Source organism: Magallana gigas, chromosome 6 (assembly GCF_963853765.1).
Source record: "Magallana gigas chromosome 6, xbMagGiga1.1, whole genome shotgun sequence".
In the NCBI taxonomy this organism is placed as follows: Eukaryota; Metazoa; Mollusca; class Bivalvia; order Ostreida; family Ostreidae; genus Magallana; species Magallana gigas.
Window position 1 is genome coordinate 41,530,343 of NC_088858.1, and position 20,549 is coordinate 41,550,891.

Here is a 20,549-nt window from a genome sequence, read left to right on the forward strand (position 1 = left end):
AGCGACATTGCAGAAAAAACATAACCCGCTAACGCGGGTTATGTAGTTGTTTTTCTGCAATGATCGCTACCTTCATAACCCGCACGAATCATCAAAGAAAGCATTTTATTGTTTATATTTACATCTTTTTTTTAACTACTTATTAAACTGGTTATGAACTCTAAATTACTGTTGATAAGTACGTTTGCTATAAGAAACAGCCAAATCGTCTCCCGTGAGACTGTGAGTCTGACATCATCATGATAATTTCGTGCAGTCCGTGATTTTTCTTAGTTCGCTGTAGGCTTCGACCAATCGATAAACATGGCGTGTCAATTTCAGTCCTGTCAGTTTCTTGTCAGTATCAGCCGTTGTAGATTTCGACCAATCGATAAACTGGGTGTGTTGATTTCAGTTTGCTTGTTTCCATAGAGCTATGAATTAACTATAAGTTTCCGTAAGAAACAGAGGAAATAATATTTGGTAGATGTAATTGTTATACTTTCATGTTAAATACTGAAATCTGATTGGTTAAGACGCAGTTAATAATATTTACTATTACCCTCAGCGTTAGCAACGCACTTGGCAACGGGTAACATTAAAAAATGTTACATGCGCGAAAATTATGCGCGTACGGTTCGCTGTAGAATTCACGTTATTCCTATATAAAAGCAGTAAAATTTTCTTAAAAATTTTAAAAAAGACATTCAGTATAAAAAAATAAATAGTGCCTGTTTGGGAGGATAACAGTTGAAATTGACACCCCTCGAAAACCATTGTCAACCTCCGCTTCGCGTCGGTTGACAATGGTTTTCTCGGGGTGTCAATTTCAACTGTTACCCTCCCAATCAGGCACTATTTATATAATATATACATGTAGTTTACTTCTACAACATTTGCCTAGCAAAGCCAGTTTCTGAAAAGTCATTCCCAAAAGCAACAGAGTATAAATCAGATTATGAAAGTTTATTATGAACAGAACAATACAGAAAAATAACATCTCAGATCATATTGTGCAAGATTTTGAGTTCTAAAACAACAATAAATAAATAGTAATAATAATCCCCCGATCGCGAAACCACCGATTTTAGACTTAGTCCGGGTATATAGCTCCCGGTACTACCGGGCCAAATGGTAATTGGTCGTGGTATATGCGACGATGTGTACTAAAGGTTATTCTTTAATTTAAAACAGCCTAATATTCCATATCAGGTTTTTTTGTTTTTTTGTTTTTTTGTTTTTTATAAAAAACAAATCCATCTTAATCAAAAATCTTATTCTTTAACAACACAAGAACAAATAGAAATATGCATGGGGTTGCAATTTCAGAAAATTCAAATGACTTTACTTAACACAAATTTTAATTTAAAAAAATGAAAATCGAGATTTCCGGTATAAAAATCTATCAAACTTAATTGGATATTTTGAAGTGAAAATTCACATTGATATGATTGATAATGAGTAGATTCTATCCGGTATTGAGCTGTATAAATCATATTTATATACATCGGTTTTTTTAGGGTCGATTCAAAGATGCAAGCTGCCTTTACATTGTTCATTTAGCTAACCTCATTTACAGGTGTTTGATCACAAAAAACAAAACAAAACAAAACAAAAACAAACAAACAAACAACGCACAAAGATTCCAGGGAAAACATCATCCATTTTTTAAACTTAATTAAAGCATTCGTCCAGTTTTATATAGAATAATGACCTTTAATGAGGTTTCTTTTAATTGTGCCACGCATTGCTTTGAAATATATATATCTTATAGTTTATTAAATAAAATATGAACGCATTAATCCGTTCTTTATTATGAATGTGGCAAACACAGAGGCAAAAGAAATCCATGGAACTAAATGCGCTTAGTGCGGATTACGGCTGAATAAGATTGGGGGCTCTGTATGGCATAGATTATGAAATTTAGAAAAGTTTAATAAAAATGGTTGACGAGTTAGAAACGAGTGTAATAACATGGCCGAATATGTAGTTCCTCCGAAAGGTAAAACGTCTCCATGACGAAGGTTGATAAACTCAATTTTAAGTTCAATTTGGATTTGGGTGGAGTATCGGATTCAGAGGATGATGACACGAAAACGGAGAAAACGACAGAGAGATCCGAAAAAATAGAAAATGAGGAACCACCGCCAAAACCCAAGAAGGACAAAGAGAAGAGCAAACTGTCCATCAAAACCCTGAAGGATCCAAGCAAGTTCGTCACTATTGGAGGTATGATGCCCATTTAATGTACACGTTTGTCTTGTAGAACTAAATGTTATGAATTTGAGTTTATATACCGTGGGTTAAAAAGGTGAAATTTAGAATTTAGAACATGGCTAGCAATGAATGTTATATTCTAAACTCATGAACGATTTTTAGACGTATAGAAATAAAAGTGTTGTATTTTTTAAGCTTATCCACCTTTAACACAATCCCTTCCGTATAAGATGTATTATCGCAAAGCATAGCTTAGAAGACAAAAGGGTGATTGGTTAGAAAGTGCTGAGGTGGAAATCTGACCAATTAATCTGAGATATCTACCCAAGTTATTTGAGATATCTAATCTAGTTATCTAGGTTCTTCGGAAAATTGTGGTTATACACTCAATGGTACTCCATACACTTGACGTTCCAGACAAATCTTTTTACATGTCTATAATTTCCAGTACTTCAACAATAATTATATATTTATATTTATATTATAATTGATAATTATCGCCAAGTACCTGTGTTATATGCTTATAATATTGATAGTCTGACACTTAAGTTTATAAGAAATATTTCAAATAACTGAATGTCAAAGCGCACCACACTTTTGTGGACGTACGTCTCTTTCAAAGAAATCTTAGAAATTCGGACTTGAAATGAACAATTATAAAACCATCGCCGCAAACCATGGCCAATAAGCTCGACCCTATCCACTCTGATCGGGGTAGGGGAGAACTTTGCTGACTCCGGGCCGTGGCTTGATGTAATAAAACAGGGATATCAAGCCTCTTGGGATACATGTAGCTTGCAAGACCAAGCCGGGTCTTATAACTCTATAGACCTCAAGCATATACTTGGTTTTTTTTTTCAATATTCTTATTCATGAAGGAGTACTGTAATGTACGTCATATAATGAATTTTAAATTTGAATTTAGGCACCCATTGCAAAAAATAACTGTTATAGATCTCTCTCTCTCTCTCTCTCTCTCTCTCTCTCTCTCTCTCTCTCTCTCTCTCTCTCTGATCAAAGTTGGATAACTCCGACGGTCTTATTGAAATGTTTGACCTGTCAAAAATAAAAACTATAATGTTTATTATTTCAGCCAATTCTCGTCTCTGTATATATTGATGAACTTATTACTTAAACTTTAATTCCGTCTGAACAAACTTAAACCTTAATTTATGTCTAATCAAAATAAAAATAAAAAGATAAATACTAACGTTATATCGTAAAGTTCTATATATGTGTGTACAGTATTAATTAAAGGCCTATAAATATTTCATACACACATAAAAATGACGTATTTTAAAACTTTTTACATCAATAATTAATTAAATCACATAACTTTATAATTACAGAGCTCACTGTGTACTGTGAAAAATGTGTTTATTATCATGTTTATGCTTGATGAGTAACAGTAGATAAGCAAAGTCACCATAGCAATTATGTAAACTTAGTTCATGGCGCTGATAAAATAGAAAAGTGTTATATTATTCCGTATAAAAAGGCTATAGTATAAACACTTATATGTAATAGAAATCAAAGAATAACATTATTTTAAAAATTTTAAAATATTCACATGTACGTGACGATTAGAACAAAATGAACATTGATGGGGAAAATTTCCCCTGATCATTACCAAAATGGGGTACCTGTTGAGGCCTTCCAAGGGGTATATTGCAGTTAGAATAAAAATCAAATTGATAGGATTGAGGAAAAGAAACAAGTGCAGCTAGTGTGATATTTTTGAAAATTCAATACTCTATTTTAAACTTCGAGTCGATTTACGGGTGGAAATAACATTCTGCGTTCTTCTTGGCAAAATATTTCTTGTGTATCCAGGTCACTAAAACGTTTGTAAAAAAAGAGCTTGGCCTTCGCTGCTGTTTGACATGTCAAGTGTTGTTCGAAACTGTTGAATAAAGTATGAATGGGACGGAATGGTTTCATCGGAAGTGTTGTTACGAATACGTTGGATAGATTTTCTTGTGTTCGCCTGGTTTAATTGTGGATGACATCCAATTTGTGTCTGGATGAACCTTGTATTGCAAAGTAAGTAGAGTAAATCAGGTAGTCAAGTCAAACAACAGTACATGAATAATCATAAACATTATCGTTTTTAGTATTTGTAGGGGATTTATCCACTGTTTTTGACAAAGATAGTTCTTACTTTCACTGAATTTATTAGTGTTATTCGTGTTTTCATTTAACTTTTAAACGGAATGGGTGTTTTCGTTTTTTAAGAGAATAGAGGAAATCCTGGCAGCTTTCTGTGGGTACATTAGTTAAGACTGTTGAAAGTTCTTAATAGTTTAATTGTTTTCTTGCATTGATAGTTTGACTTTTGAACATAAATTTTGATTTTTTACATCTGGAACAAACTAAAACTATAAAATTCCTCATGTTCCTGAAATATACATAATTTTATGAAATATAGAAATACATGCCTGGTTAGTTTGAGTGTTTTGAGATGAAGGCCTAAGTGATATTCATGAAAAAAAAGCTTAAGGAAATAATTGCAGAGCCCTCTTCATGTTTTCGATCAGTTACTTTATACTGGCCTGGGACCAATTTTTGCCAAATACTATTGTAACAGGTGGTGAAAAGTGAAGTCTCAACCGGGACTTGAACCCAGGGCCTCTGGTGTACCGTGCCAGCACTCTATCCACTGAGCTATTGAGACCTGATATATTGACTGACAGTCACACCTGTCAATCCCGTGACATTCTCCCCCTCTTTCTGAAATTTGTCCCCAAATTCTGAGAGTACAGAAATATTATATTAAGCATATTCCTGGCCTGTGGGTTTTATACCTTGGGCACCAAATGTAATAGGTGGTGAAAAGTCAAGTCTCAACTGGGATTTGAACCCAGGGCCTCTGGCATACTGTACCAGTGCTCTAACTGACAGTCACACACCTGTCAACCCAGTGACACTATGAGTACAATTTTTTGCCAGTACGTGCACTATTTAATCATTTTATCAATACATAAAATTATATAAAAAAAAGAGACATAACAAATGCACTTGGAAGAAATGGAACTTTGCAAGAATTGGTCTTAAGCCAGTATATTTTCTTTTCCTTTGCAACACATAGTGGGTGGGTGTTAAGGTTGTTTGGGACATATTATATTTGATGATGTCCCATTTTTTTTATTATTTACTGTTTTGTTAATATCTACCGGTAGTTATTCTAAACTGGTTACTACAATATTAACTTTGAGTTTGCCGTATGACATTTGTGTAATATAAAACAAAAAAATATCTTGTTTGTAATGGTGATAATTGAAACACTTCTCTCAGGGTGTAAAAGTATTGTGCAATGGGGTAAAAAGTAGAAGTATGAACAATTACACAGACTATTCTGTTTGGTCTGGATCTTTTTGCCATGTGACAATGTTCCTGAGGCTGAACTGTACGGCCGCGGATCAGTCCCCAGTGCTGAAGAATTGCTCTCCCTTTTCTGTTATAGTAGTCGAGAATCAGCCATAATTATATATATACAGATCAGTACTTTTATATTGGCTTTCTGGTCCAATATTGCCTTTGGTTTTGCCTTTGTCAATATTCAGCTACTGGTAAGTGAGAACTATGCTGACTCCAAACCATGGCTTGAGACAATGACAGTTGAGAGGGTTTGTGAATTCTTGGACAATGGCTCTGCCTACTGGTATACAAATTATGGTTGTGTTTTCAATTTTGATTTAAAAAACCACTTAATTTTGTGGAACAACTCTGCAAAAAAAAAATTTCAAAAATTTGTGCTAAAAATTGATAAAACTACAATATCAATTAACTCTATAGTATTGCATCATATTATAGTATAGTAAGGTGTGGTGTTTATCTAGATTGTTTTCATATTGAATGAATATAAATTTCAAATTCTAAATTAAACCTGAATTAATGAAAAGATAATGCTACTTTCAAGTAAGTTAACTCTTTAGCATGATTTATGTTTTTAAATTAATTGAAGGCAACAAACTGTGATGATTTTTACATTATAACATATTAGACTTAGTAGTTCTAAACAGTGAATAACGTACTGCTTGACAGCCAATCATAAGCTTTAAAGAATTGTACGTGTATTTTTTCCTGAGGTGCATTAACATGTACCTATTTACCCCCTCCTGAAGATAGCTGCCTTGTATAGACACCTGTTCTTTGCATATCTTGTAGAAAGATGGATTACAGGTACATGTACATGGAGACGATAATGGAATTTTCTGAACAGAAATCAATTTTTCTGTGTTTGACAATGCTTAGACTTGTTCTAGGGAAGGCAAAGCTGTTAGATAATATGTAAATTCATTAAGAAGATTCATGATATATGATATATTATTAGGAAGCTGTGGTGGTTGAATGGTAACTTGAATGTAAAATGGTTCATTGGGTACGAGTTCAACCAGCAAACAGCGAGGCTATATGATATCAATTTCATGATTTTTATTTGAACATTGACATATACCAGTACTCACGATTTCCGATCACATGAATTAAATGATCTTTTTTAACCAAACACTAGAGAATATAAAGATTATTGATTATTACTTTTTAGTACCCCAGAAGTATGTCAACAATACATTGCTGCCATGTATGTATGCAACAAATTGAGAATTAAGTCTTTGGCCTGGATATGCTAAATGTTTCTTTATACATGTACAGTAATAGTTTCTGATTTTAAATATTTTGATTGGGCTTAGAGTGTTAAGGTGTGTTTAATTCAAGTTTCAAGAGTTTGGCTTTAAACTTTAACTTGCAATAGAGCAATGGTGTTCATATTATGAAAAATTTTCTTTTTCCAGAGTACCGAATCTTAGGGAAAAAGGGTGAGGGGACCTTTTCCGAGGTTCTAAAATGCCAACATTTAAAAGAAGGCTCATATTGGGCCTGCAAAAAGATGAAACAAACTTATGACAGGTAAGTTCAGCAAAATTTTCTACTGTGTTCTTGGGATGTTTTCTTTCAAATCAGTGCTGTAATGTTACGTAGCACATTGAAAAAATCTAAATGCATTCAAAAGTCATCTTTGCTAGACAAATGTCTGATTTGACAGTAAGCGACTCTAACATTTATCTAGCAAAGGTGAGACAAAGTATGCTTTAATTTCCTTCATATTTACATGCAGTATCTTATCACTGACTTTGGCAAATTGAAGCTTTCTTTGAAAACTTTGAAAATAAATAGTGAAGCAGTTACCAGTTTACATAAATCTTTTTAATGTTATAAAAGAATTCCAAAAACTTTATTCATAGATTGGACTATATAGGACAGAATCCTATTTGTCAATGAGATTTAAGACTTAGAGGGATACTGCAAGTGTTTTGCAACACTATTTGCTTAGTAAAGAATACCCCTACAGAATGTTTGGCAAAAATGTATTGTTCAGCATCCAAATGGTGACACATTGGACGAAGCATATTGTACGTGTTTCATTTGTGATTTGAACTCCCAATTTCTGTTTGTTACTGAGATATATCATACTCTACAGGAAACTTTTCAATCTCGCTAACAAAATAAGTAGGATGGCCTGGATTGTTATCAAATAAACAACAAGCAGTTGTATGCCAGTGGTACTCCAACATGTTCCGTTACACCTTAACTCTAAGTCAGGTATATCCTGAACACCTGTACCAGGTAGTTAGGGTGTCAGAGAGATTTCTATCTCACGATCATTTGTATTATCATCTTGTTGACAGATATTGGGACCAGGAATTGACTTGGATCATCCAAAGACAGGTTAGGGTCTAGGGTTCCTTTTCCCCCATTTTTTTGTTATCAGCTCCTCTGCGAAAGTCAAACAACAGTTACTAAGTCCTTGTCAAGAATGTCAGTTATCTGTGTAAATGTTTGGCCATTGATTATCCAAAAATTTGCAAGTGACCAACAGAATTAGGCCTTCTTTTCCTGTTTGCCATCTATAAGGGAGAATGAAATGTACAGCTTTTTTCATTGGATATCGATTGAAGAAAAAAACCCAGAATTAATAGAATGCCTGCTAAGCTCTATTAGAGACTTGAGAAGGACACCCGATGTTTAATTTATAAAGAGTGGTGGTTTACGATTCAGATTTGCTTTTGAATTGGAGTAATGATAATAATAGTTTTGCTATCAATATGATTTCATGCTGTGTAATAGTGTTGTATTAAAAAAAGAAGGAAATTTATGATTCTATAAATGTCTGATTAGTTCTGAACAGTGAATAATGTCATATCAATAATCACGGAACGGTTTAATATTCAAAATAATTATCTACTTCTTCTGCCTCCTCACTGACTATTGTGTCAATCTATAGAATTTTTAAATTTGTACTTTTAAATTAATTTAATGGTGTAATAAATGGGAAATTTCACATTATACATTTCACTTATTAATAAGATACATTGAATAAATATTATGACCAAAGAAAAATCTATTTCCAATTCCTGATGTCTTTTCGATAAAGATAAATTTAGGAATATAAGAATACCCATGTGTTTATTGCGATTTTTCTTAACAAAACACTTTGATTAGATCATATCATGCAATGTCCGATCATGCATGGTTGCCGCTGAAACATATTGGCTGTTTCAAAATTACAATTAGAGGTGCTGCACATACTTGATTGGGAAATACTGGGAAATAGAATCTGTGTCGATCTACCGTCATACAGCATGAAATAGTGGCAAAGATCCAATCAGAAAATGTTGCTTTTGTCTTGAGTTTGAAGACCTTGCTGAATTTTTTGCTATCTCGTGAGATTAATCATGGGAGAGTATCAAGTATAGAAGTTGACAAAATCAGCATGCGTCTTTTAACACCCAGCGGTCCTAGTCGTTGGTTTGTGGGACCAAATCTTCAGCAAGCACGACCCTTTAGTTTGTAAATTTATCTCGGCCAGGGGGTCTGGGATCAAGTTCCGTTTTGACAAGTTTTGAGAACTTACAGCATAAACTTCATATCTCTTTGAAGATACTCTTGAAGACAAAGGTGTATTTATTGCAATTGTACGCAGCCATAATGCAGCAAATGAATACAAATTCATTTATTGTGTGCACATTTAATTCATTGCTATTGTAAGCAAAAATTTATCAGAAAAATGTTGAGCTTGATTGTATAGAGATTATTAATTGTTTATATACACGTATAGATCTACACACGTTAATCAAGCATTAACTAATGTTTGCAAAAGATCTGCTCTTTTTTAAGCATACACTATTCTAGGGGCTAGCTATCTACATGTATGGATGATTATGTAAAAGAAAAAAATTATTACATGTACTTTGATCCATTTCTCAGAGACCTAAGATATATGTACTCTGTACAAAATCAGAAAAAGAATTGTGAGAGCTAGGAAAGAGCCAATATTGGACCTTATTTTATTGGCTGTAAAAAATTACGGAAAATCTTATGTTCTGGTTGATTTGTGGTATTTATATGTGCCTTGGGCTTCTCTATTATAAATATGGAACCTGCCAGTGCAATGAGTTCATCATTATATATATGGGAATTTATTAATACCCTTAATGCACTTATTTACATATATCAGATCACATATTTTTCTTATGTCATTATGGAAATATATAATTATAAACCGGTAGATTGAACAGATAGTCAAAATATTGTGTTTTTGTCATTAGCGTATAAAGAATATTCAATACCAGTCCTAATGGAAATTTTGAGTCCTCGCTAGAGCTCTTTCCTTTTGTACAAAAGATTAATGGGGTCCTGATGGTATTTCTACATGTAAATTCAATTCTCAATTCAGAAGTAGTTAAAGTCTCCTTTGGTGAACCTCAGATTCTGTGTTGATATTTAAATGTAGCATTAGTAGTAAATACCTGTTGATAGTCAATTCTTTGATCACACCAATTGAGCCGTTTATGAATTTTCAATGCTGAAATTTAAATGATCCAATTCATTAACACTAAAAAAAATGGTCTTGTCATGCAATGCTGTGGATTTTGTGGTTATATAAGTATATATGATTAACATTAATTATGATTAAATTGGTTCATCCACATACATGTACATGGGTACTTGCTGACCTTTAGTCTTTTATTTCCACGCACCCTCACTACATTTGCTTCTGTCTGCTCTTGAAGTATATTTTGTATATTTGTTGGAGAAATTATCTGCTAAGATTTCAGAGCTTAATATTTGGTTTTTAGTTGTTTGTGGATAGAAAAACAATTTGTTATCATAGGTTTAGAGATATGGTTTATTAAGGTTTGTTGGTAAAATTTTTAGTTTCCTTTGATTAAAGAATTTCAGTTTTATAAATTATTTTGTTAGGTGTCTAATTGAAATTTTGTTATTGATTGAGTCTTGTTAGAACCATTTTAACAAGACCTTGGACTTTCGGATGGAAGTAGCTATCTATTTCTTGCGTCAAAACAAGTTGAAAATGACGCGGTTTGAAGCGAAATATGCACCGATTGCATAGTCTTAGCTCAAAAGCTGAAATTCTTGTTGATTTTAAAGAGCCATGGCTGAGTGACAAGCAATGAAATAGACAGGCCTACGTCACATTGCTGTTTGACACAAATACCCAAAGTCCAAGCTCTTGTTGAAATGGTTCTAAATTAAAGTGTACATGTTTGTGGGAGGGGGGTTAGTCTTTACACACTCCAAGTCCAAGTCCAAGTCCAAATCTAAATTCTGATAGATATTTCAGAATGCATTGGACATTTATGACTGATCTCTATGTCACTCAAAGTTTGTGTTTTCTTGTGCATGTACATTATTACCGTATATAATAATTAAGGAGATTCACAGTAAGTTCCAAAACCTATAAAAATCATGAACAAGGAAATACTACTGCAGCCTTGAGTTCAGGTTTTATCCTCATGCATGCCTGTTTAGCTTAACATTCAAAGTTAATCAATAACAAGATTAAATCTACAAGATAAGATCTAATTAAGACATTCCACATAACCCCAAATTTTTTCATGTACGGAAGTAGGATGGAATTGGTCTGTTTTGCTGAGTCATGGTCTTAACCAGCTATTTGCTGTCTGGTTGGCGTAAACGTCAACTTGCTCCAATCTTTTCTCCGTGATCGATCCTTCCCCCTCTGAAGTAGCAGTCTCTTTAAATGGTTTCTATACACAGTGTTTAGAGTATCTGCTCCCCTAATATTCTCAGACAAAAGTCGCTATGTAGGGCCTAGAAGCCCGCTATTCAAACAGGAAACATAAAATAAGTAAACAATTGTATCTGGTTTTGAACTTAGTTGACACATTTTATCATACTGAATTAATCACCCACAACAGAATTTTGAAAATTGTCTCAATTTAATAAATGATGTAAAACTCATCCCAGTGATTACAAAATGACAAATTTAAAATCTTAAAAGATTAATTTGATTTTACCTTTGAAAAAAAAAAACAACCCAGCAACATGCACTTTCTATTCAGTCTGACTTATTTAAAGTTTTTCGTATGTATATCAATTCTGTTTTCTGTTTCATGCATACTATATAGTTTACTATTTTCTTCAATAAATGATTTTATCATTTGCAAATGATAGCCAAATTAAATTTTGATGACCCCCCCCCCCCCCCCCCCCCACCCCTAATTTTTTTTTAAATTAATGCGTGCATCCCATCATATGACATTTACTTAGCATTTTGTTCTTAAATATTTGATTACAGTACATACATAGCAGCAGGAGTGTTTTAATTTGATCAGCTATTGATAATGAATATGATATTTTTTGATACATTTGGTACAGTTTTCTTCTTTTTTTATTTCCAGTTTAGAACAAGTGAATAATCTAAGGGAAATTCAAGCCATGAGAAGACTCAGCCCACACGCCAATATCCTGGAACTCCAGGAGGTCATATTGTAAGTCATTTGGATACACTTGTTTGAAATATATCAGATTCATAAAATCATTAGGAAGAAAAAGCAAGTTCTTATCCTTAGCCACCCATCTTCGCAAGCTGAGGGTTTTTGGTCTTCTCTGCTACCCTTTGGAAGAGCGGAAAGTGGAGCAACCAAAAACCCTTGGCTTGCAAAGATGTTTAATACAGTAGCAAATATGTCATTTTTTTTTAATAAAATGTCTTTCATACAAAACTAAGGGTATAATTCTGAGTCTCTATAGACTACATGTAAATTGTACATTGTCTCCTATATTTAAAGTTTGTGCCATTAGTTAGTAAGGTACAATATTTTACAAAGTTTTAGAAGAAATCAGTGGCATCATATTGGTTTTCCAAGTGATGTTCAATGGAAGAGTAATTCATTCATGGATAGGTATTTTCTGAGGAAAAAAATGCCCTTTGTGTTCTTTGAAATGTTATACATATACCATTCATCAAGATAATGACAGAAATAATTCTAAGATCCCCTCAACAAAGTAGGGCATTCTCTAGACAGAATATTGACTATACTTGTATTTTCAATAATTAACAAAATACACAATCATGTTTGTGGCATTAAAATTGCATGATATATTGATGTATTGACACGGTGGTATCAATGATTCATGAACTGTGGTAGGAATGTTTTACATGTAAGCTTTTTGGTTCTTATAAGATTGAGTTGAAGGGACTGATCTAAATTAAATAACTATGTGCATTTCTGTTTATCTTGTGTGTGCTATAATGAACCCTGTGTGTACTGGGTAGCCAAGACTGACCAAATATTTATAAATGCCGATTATAGTTTTTATTGATTAACATAAATTATATGTACACATTTATAATTGGCCATTACAAGATTTCATTGTTATTTTGTTAGCAAAAGTGACCAGTTGTTGGTTTATTTAAATACAGAAGTACATGTCTACATATTGAGTATAGAGTGTTTTAAACAAATCCTTGAAGATGAAACCTTTCATGTTGGAAAAAAATTGTCTTACTTTTATGAAAGATACACACAATTTGAAATAAAATGAGGAAATCCTCTGTGGGGCTTTTTGAGTTCCTTGGTCGGTTATGTTAAATTCTATCTGACCAATATTTTACATGTTATTGTATTTGATATATTTTATGCCTTAATTAATCATTTAAAAAATTGGAGTTGAAAATAATGTGATATATTTAATTGTTTTACTTTATATCAAAACATATATACTGTTTATATATATAAACAGCCATATACTTAATACAATAAATCTAAGAACCGCTTTTCTCTAAATTACAGTGACAAGAAGTCCGGAACTCTAGTCCTTATATGTGAATTAATGGATATGAATATCTATGAGTTAATACGAGGTACGTATTTCATATACATGTACTGTACTAATTCTAAAATTTGCATACTGCATAAGTGTGTAAAGCTATTACATGATATTATTGCAATTTTTTCCCAAATTTTGCCATGATAATGTACATCTGTTTCAAATGGATATTTAAATAGACTTATATATATAATTATATTTCCTGTTAGAATATTTCATAAAAATATAGTTTTGAGAAGGGAATTATCTTATGACTGCAATTTAATTTATAAATCTCGGGGAAAATTAAGAAGTGGTTATATTGACCTTAGAAAATGAAGGTCATTTGATTCCTGTGGGTACTGTCTGTCTATCGAGTATACTCTCTAGTTCTCCTGGTCATATCCATCAATGTCGGGGGGATTTAATGGGAAAGAACATGAGAAACTCCCATTGTAAAAAGGGCCACCAAGGATGTTGCATGAATAATTCAGCATGGGTCTGTCTCTAAAATACATTTAAACATACCTTGATCATAATAGAAATATATAGTGGTATATGTTGAAAGGTTGGCGGGTTATACTCCCAGAAATCGTATTTATTACATCTAGATTGCAGGTACCAGCCATTTTCTCTCTGCTTTTATCTAAGGACCAAAGTATTGTGGCTCGAGTATATTGATTCGATTCATTCGCTGTTAAAACCTGAAGCCTTTACTTCCTATTTTGTAAGCTATCAACAAATATCCCTCGTTATGAGTCTTATTAATTTGAAGACAATAAATCTTCATGGCTGTAATTTTTTAGTGATACAGAATTTTATGTAATATCTAATATGTTTACTATTGGTTGTATTACTTAGTTGATAACCCCACATAAAATACAGCATTTATAACTTGGAGACCATAAAGAAACACTCTTACTAGTCATTTTGCTTCCAAGAGACGACATCATATTTATTCATAACTGTTCCTTTCTGTTTAAAAGAATTCAAATATTCCAGAGTTGATGGGGAAAAAATTGTTTTGATGAAATTCAGGAGGGTTGCTGTTTTAAAAATTGACATTAGATATATTAAAAAGGCATTTAACTTGGGTGTATCAGGAAATTACCTTTGGCAATGAAGAAAAAGTCATTGAAACTAAGGGTGTTTCAAAGGAATGAATATTTTATCTTACTTTATTTCTTTAAAAGCATGCAGTATGAAGACATTTTATAATGGTAGATTTTTCAAAATTTAAGAATTCTATATGAATAAACTAGCTGTTATTCTGATAATTTAACCCCCATTGCTCCATAATTATAATCAATTTGTATATAGAACAATGCCATAGATGTACCCATATTCACAGATTAAAAAGTTCCAGAAACATAATGTTGAAATTATATGGCGAACGGCAAATCTATACATGATGAGATGCAAATTGTATTACTTTTAAATTTTTAAACATTAAAATGTTCCAGTATACTCATTGCCATAGCTAAGTTCATAGCAACATCAGAATTAAATGCTTCTCCAAAGGGTTTTAAATTAAGGGAAATATATTACATTTAACATTAAAGCATCTTTCTCAGACAATTAGACTTTACATGAAATTAAGATATATTAAAAGATGTACTCTGAGTATATAACTTGAATAAAATCTATTGGGATCTGGAGGCTGATGATTATGTATGTAAATACCATCACTTTATGACAATACATTAGTTTGTATTGATGAGTAAAAATACTTAAAAGGAATGTATGCTCATGTGTTGAAGTTTTTGAATTCCACAGCAACTAGTATTTAATGTTACAACATAAGGCTTAGTAGATCTCCAATTAGTGCTGGTTTTAAGGCCCTCTGGATTTAATATCCTTTAGTTCACCAACCCCAGAATATAGATTTTGCCATATCGCTGCAATTTTATGGAGGAGCAAAGGGTATTACAGTACCCAAGAAAAGACAAGATAAAGTTAGCATGCATACTAGTTGTGATTCAATCTGTATGCCAAATCACACATTCAAATATTGATTTAAATAAAAAGACTGTTAAGAGAAAAGAAAATAAGACCAGGCAGATTTTTTCTTCCTCTTGTTATATGCTTGAGCTATGTCTTTTACTGTTTGGGGAGGTCTCCATTTGGAAATAAATGAAAAAAAGTCAGCACCAATTGAGGCCATAGTTTATAACTAGAACAGAGAAATCAGCACTTAAACTGTCAGAGAGTGTCTCGCCAACCTTCTGCCGTGTTCAGGCTGTCTGTGAAGTCCTTTAATGGCCATTGATATTGTCATATACCCTGATTACTCATTCCCATGCATTATTAGAAGGGAACTAAATTGAGTTTGATAATAACCTTGTGAAAAACTGTGATAGGATGTACCTAGAAACTCCCGAATTTAATCTAAATTGAATAAACTGTGAAATAATGAATTTTCATTTGGCAAGATATTCATATCCTAATATTAGGCTTCACAGAATATATAGTAAAATGTCAGATACCATAAGTAACAAGTTCAATACAGGTACATGCTTCTGGTAGACAGGGTGTTGTTTACCTTCTTTAGAAAACATGGAGATCCTTTTTTCAATAGATCAAAGTGAATCAGATTGTGATAATGCTGTTCTCTGCATTGTTAAAAAGCAATATCTTCATAAGCACTGACAAGGTCTTTTATTCAGCGCTGAAATCATTTCCTCCTCACATTTTCTGGTCCCAGGGTCTATCTCTCTCTCTACAGTTGTATTAATATGACCATAACATGTAAATGCAAGTACCGAGAAGACAAATTCAAAATGCATTTCACAGAAAAAAAAAACTAAGTATTAGCCTTCTTGTGTGAAGTGCGCTAAAACATGCTTGAAGTGTGCACAAGTGGTTGAATTTGATAAATACTAAATAGAACAAGTTTTGTCAACAATTTAAAGGGGAACGCTGGTCTCCTTCTTTTTGCCTATCTCAGTCATGTTCGTTTTATTAAAGTGTCATATGTAACTTAGGGCCTTAAAGGGCAAAGAACAGAAATTTCTCTAATGCAGTTGGACTTTGGAGGCTTCTGACTTCTGTGGGAACAGATTAAATTCCCCCATTTGTGTCATTGTATTTCATTTCACCAAAATATGGATATAGAAGCTCATGCATTCATAAAAGTCAAATTAATTATGAAAAACTATTTACTGAAAATTCCTTTGTTAAAGGCAAGAAATTAATATCCGTGTAAAATAGCAAGAAGCAGTCCTTGCGGATTTAAGATCTTGCTTTTATTTTTCAGACAGTTTTCAGCTGTATGAAATTATACCAAAAAGTTGTGCTCGTGATTTTTCTCAATTTGATGCAAAACAGTGGTTTCGCGGAATAAATGCTCACGTAAAATAAGGAATTTACAGTATTACACACATATGCTTAGAATCATTAAACTCCTAGTTTATCAACTTGATTGAATGTTAATGGGAATTTTTACTCATTCTGACAATCGGATGCAAATATTTATCCAGATAAGATAAAAAAAATTGTATACAATAGCTACATGTTAATGTTTTGAATGTGTCCATGCATGATTTCAGGAAAAAGACATTATTTACCAGAAAGAAAAGTCAAACATTATATGTATCAACTTCTTAAATCGGTTGAGCATATGCATAGGTAAGGCGGAGCACCTGACGCAAGCACCTGTTCCAATTAAGCAGTCTTTGTTCTCCTCACCCCTGCACCTATAGCAACTCTTGCATCACCCTGTAGCTAGTCTATGTTCGCACTTTGTTAAAAGATTTCATATAGCTTTATAGGCTACCTATTTCTCATATAAAAAATAGCTACTGGTTAGATTTTAAGTAGTTTAGATCAGTTCTTTCTCTGTAGTTTTGTCTAACACATATATTCTGGCACAGTAGTCATTTAGTCTATAGTCACTTTGTAGTCAAGTTGTTTTCACTCTTGGATATCATGAAGCCTGTCATATAAATAATATCCCAGTCTAACTTCATCAGATTCTGTTGAAAAATAATTCAGGTTATTTCAATTTAAAGTATGGATTTTGATTTTGTTTGGTTTTTCCTATTCAAATTCAATGGCATCATTTTTAAAAAGTAGTATATCATCAATGTGTATGAACCATTGCTTCCCTCGGCAAACAGTGGCCAAACTTTTAAAGTCTTTGTTACCCCAGTGTTTTAAATCCCAGTTGCAAGGGAAAGTACATTGTATTTCACAGTTCTGATATTGCCTCATAATGTAGAATGGTGTACCATGTCATGAAAAGTGAAATAATAAATCTCTGAAAAGAACAACTCATGCAGATGTGATAGCAGTCATTTGATTGCAGGGTAGTTAAGATTACGGAGGGTTCCTCTTTTGTTTTGGGTTGTCAACAAGATGATCCGTGCCGATGCCCTCTGTCAAGATCAATTCAGAAAACTCTTCTGTTTTACCTTATATTTCATTACCTGGCCACGATAAATACTGTACCTTGGTGATATGCTTCTTGTAATCAAAAGATTGATATATGTATAAACAGTAGAAAAAATATTGGGGGTATAAAGAAATCAAACCCATAAAATTACTCGTAGATAGTTTTCAAAATGTGTTTCTTTTAGATGTTGACTGTTATTTTTTCTTGAATCTTCACACTTTCCTACAATACAGTGAATGAAAGAGCAATGTTTTTAAGCCTTATTGTGCACAAGCAATTTAATCAAATTGGAAAAAACAGTCATATTATGGTGTGACCAGTGGTGAAAGTCTTATATATTTGGTTGATGTACAAATCAACATAAGATGAATTTTAAATTAAAAGTTGATCGAAAACTTAAATCAATAATCAGGGCTGTAGCAACTCTCAGTCAGCTATGAAAATTGGTACACAGTTTTTGTCATAAATTTTTGTAAAGTACATGTACCGGTACATGTACATATTAAAAAAAAATATCAATACGATTTAATAACATAATTTTTATAATTGCTTTAAGACTGATGATTGACACTACTCGGCATCATTGCTCTTTAGTACATTGTATGACACTGATATTAGTAGAAATGTTCACACTAGATCAGCTACTAGTAGAGCATATGTGTGTGTTTTCTTTTGTTTCACCCTATACCTGACATTTCTTGCAGACAAACGTCACTATCTTCCTGAGAAAACGGTTAAAAAATACATGTTACAACTTTGTAAATCAGTTGACCATTGCCATAGGTATGTACAGGTAGAAATGGCTGCATCAAAAGTGACTGCTTTATCATTGTTTTGATGGTTTAAATAATGACCAAATTGATTGAATGAAAAAAAGGATTAAATCCTGTCTAGCATGTTTTGAGAGTTTGAATTATTATTAAAAATTTGTTTATTTGTGCAACCAGTCGACCTGTTTGTTATAATTAACTTATTATAATGTGTGGCAATTAAATGTGACAATGATTATTTTTAGAGCAAGTACATTTGTTCATTAAACAAAATAATATTATAATTTCTGTGCATTTAATATAACATGTGTATTATTAATGCTTGCCTACTGGCACTGTACCAGTTATCGGCTAAAATTTAACGGTTTCTTTTCATAATTCCTTATTTCTTGATATTTTTGGATAAAACTTGACTCACTTTAAAAAGTGGACTCCTTATTTATCAATCTGTTAGTTTATATCATTATTTAGAACCCAAAACATCTTGTTTTGTGCTTTTATGCACGCCCCGAATTTGCCAAGTTCTTACGATTTACTGTACCAGTTATCGGCTTCGTGATAATAACATAGTAAAAATCCGTGTTCATGTTGATTTTATACTCTGCACCAAATTGTATACTACTCAATACATAATTGTGCAATCAGGCTTTCAATTGCGCTACGAATCTCTTGAAAATTCGTGAATTCCTTTTGTTTATACATGTTAAATGTATTGATTTTATATGTCAAATCAAAGAAGGGATATAATAACGTATCACAAAGAGGTAATATTCTATTTTTAACTTATTACGTCACTTCCCCCACTGCTGAAAGTGCAAAGATGTAAAATCAGCGGTAAACAATGATCTTTTAAGCTCATTATAAAACATATTCAAGAAAGTTTTCAAGCAAACTTACTTTTCTTTATTCGAAAAAGACGACTGAATTAAAAAATCTTGGATTGTCGCGTGCTATAAACCCGAACACTCAGTTTAGCCGATAACTGGTCTTAGCCGATAACTGGTACAGTACCAGTAGTACATAGAACTTTCCTATATAGTTTCATTTTGTTTTTCTCCTTTTTTAAAACTTATTAAACTGCATGCAAAAATGGAAATTCTCAACATAGGATAAAACGTTACCACCACTAATATTTTATACAATAAAAAATCTAGAATTACATAGATTTGAACTTATATTCAGAAATCAAAATGTATATTTAAGAATTAAATGAATTTTTTGTTTTTGAAATACTTACTGCAAATACTTACTGCATGATTGATCTTCTTCTATGTAGGAATGGAATATTTCACAGGGATGTCAAGCCAGAAAATATCTTAATAAGGGTAGGTTTCTCATCTCTTGAAAAAAAATATTATTGGTAGGTTTATCATCTCTTACAAAAATTGTTACTAGTTTTAGATTTAGTCACATGACAATGATCATATCCTTAGTGATTAAGGTTCAGTACATTTTGAATTCATTTGTTGCATATAATCACAGTTAAAAACTAGGTTATTTATAGAAATCAGTTCTACCAAACAATATACCAATAGTTATAATTTTATTTTGATTTCTTTTTTTCAGGAAGATGTTCTGAAACTTGCAGATTTTGGTTCTTGTCGAAGTGTCTACTCAAAACAGCCTTATACTGAGTATATCTCAACTCGATGGTCAGTATTCTGCACTCTGCACTTTAATTCACTAATTCTTTAAAAAACACTTTGATCAGGATATGTTTAGTTTACAAAAACAGTATTTTATTGAATGGGATTAGGCAGCAAACAGTCAGCCTCTTTTAGCCCTTTCCCTAATATGAGCTATTTACATTCTATTTGACCTAATTGATTTGACATTGACCTTTTAGGAACCTCCATAACAGGTGTTTTGCAATAAATCAGCTTGCACATTCAGTGCAGCAACCAGTCATTGACAAGTGCAAATATGTCGTAAATCTGTCTGTTTCAAAACTATCATATTGGTTTTAATGTGGAATTCATGAAATAGCGCTGTTAAGTTCTTATCGACCTGTTACAAAGTGGCAGTAGCTTTATTTGACTTGCCTGCAGATGTTA

General features: G+C 32.6%; 1 protein-coding gene across 5 annotated transcripts in view; it reads left to right on the forward strand.

The window, feature by feature from the left end:
* Positions 1–1,902: 1,902 nt before the first annotated feature.
* Positions 1,903–20,549, forward strand: part of LOC105345845 (MAPK/MAK/MRK overlapping kinase) — a 38,395-nt gene continuing 19,748 nt past the window's right edge. Inside the window, exons 1-7 of one of the 5 annotated variants that reach the window (XM_011454171.4) lie at positions 1,903–2,208; positions 6,990–7,104; positions 11,922–12,011; positions 13,317–13,387; positions 18,430–18,508; positions 19,772–19,820; positions 20,062–20,147. In XM_011454171.4, coding sequence (XP_011452473.1) covers positions 1,995–2,208; positions 6,990–7,104; positions 11,922–12,011; positions 13,317–13,387; positions 18,430–18,508; positions 19,772–19,820; positions 20,062–20,147 — 704 coding nt within the window. In that variant the 5' untranslated portion in view covers positions 1,903–1,994. Of the gene's footprint in view, positions 2,209–3,851; positions 4,240–6,989; positions 7,105–11,921; positions 12,012–13,316; positions 13,388–16,880; positions 16,960–18,429; positions 18,509–19,771; positions 19,821–20,061; positions 20,148–20,549 lie in introns of those variants that run through there. The other 4 variants (XM_011454165.4, XM_011454181.4, XM_034469645.2 and 1 more) reach the window with 4 other exon arrangements.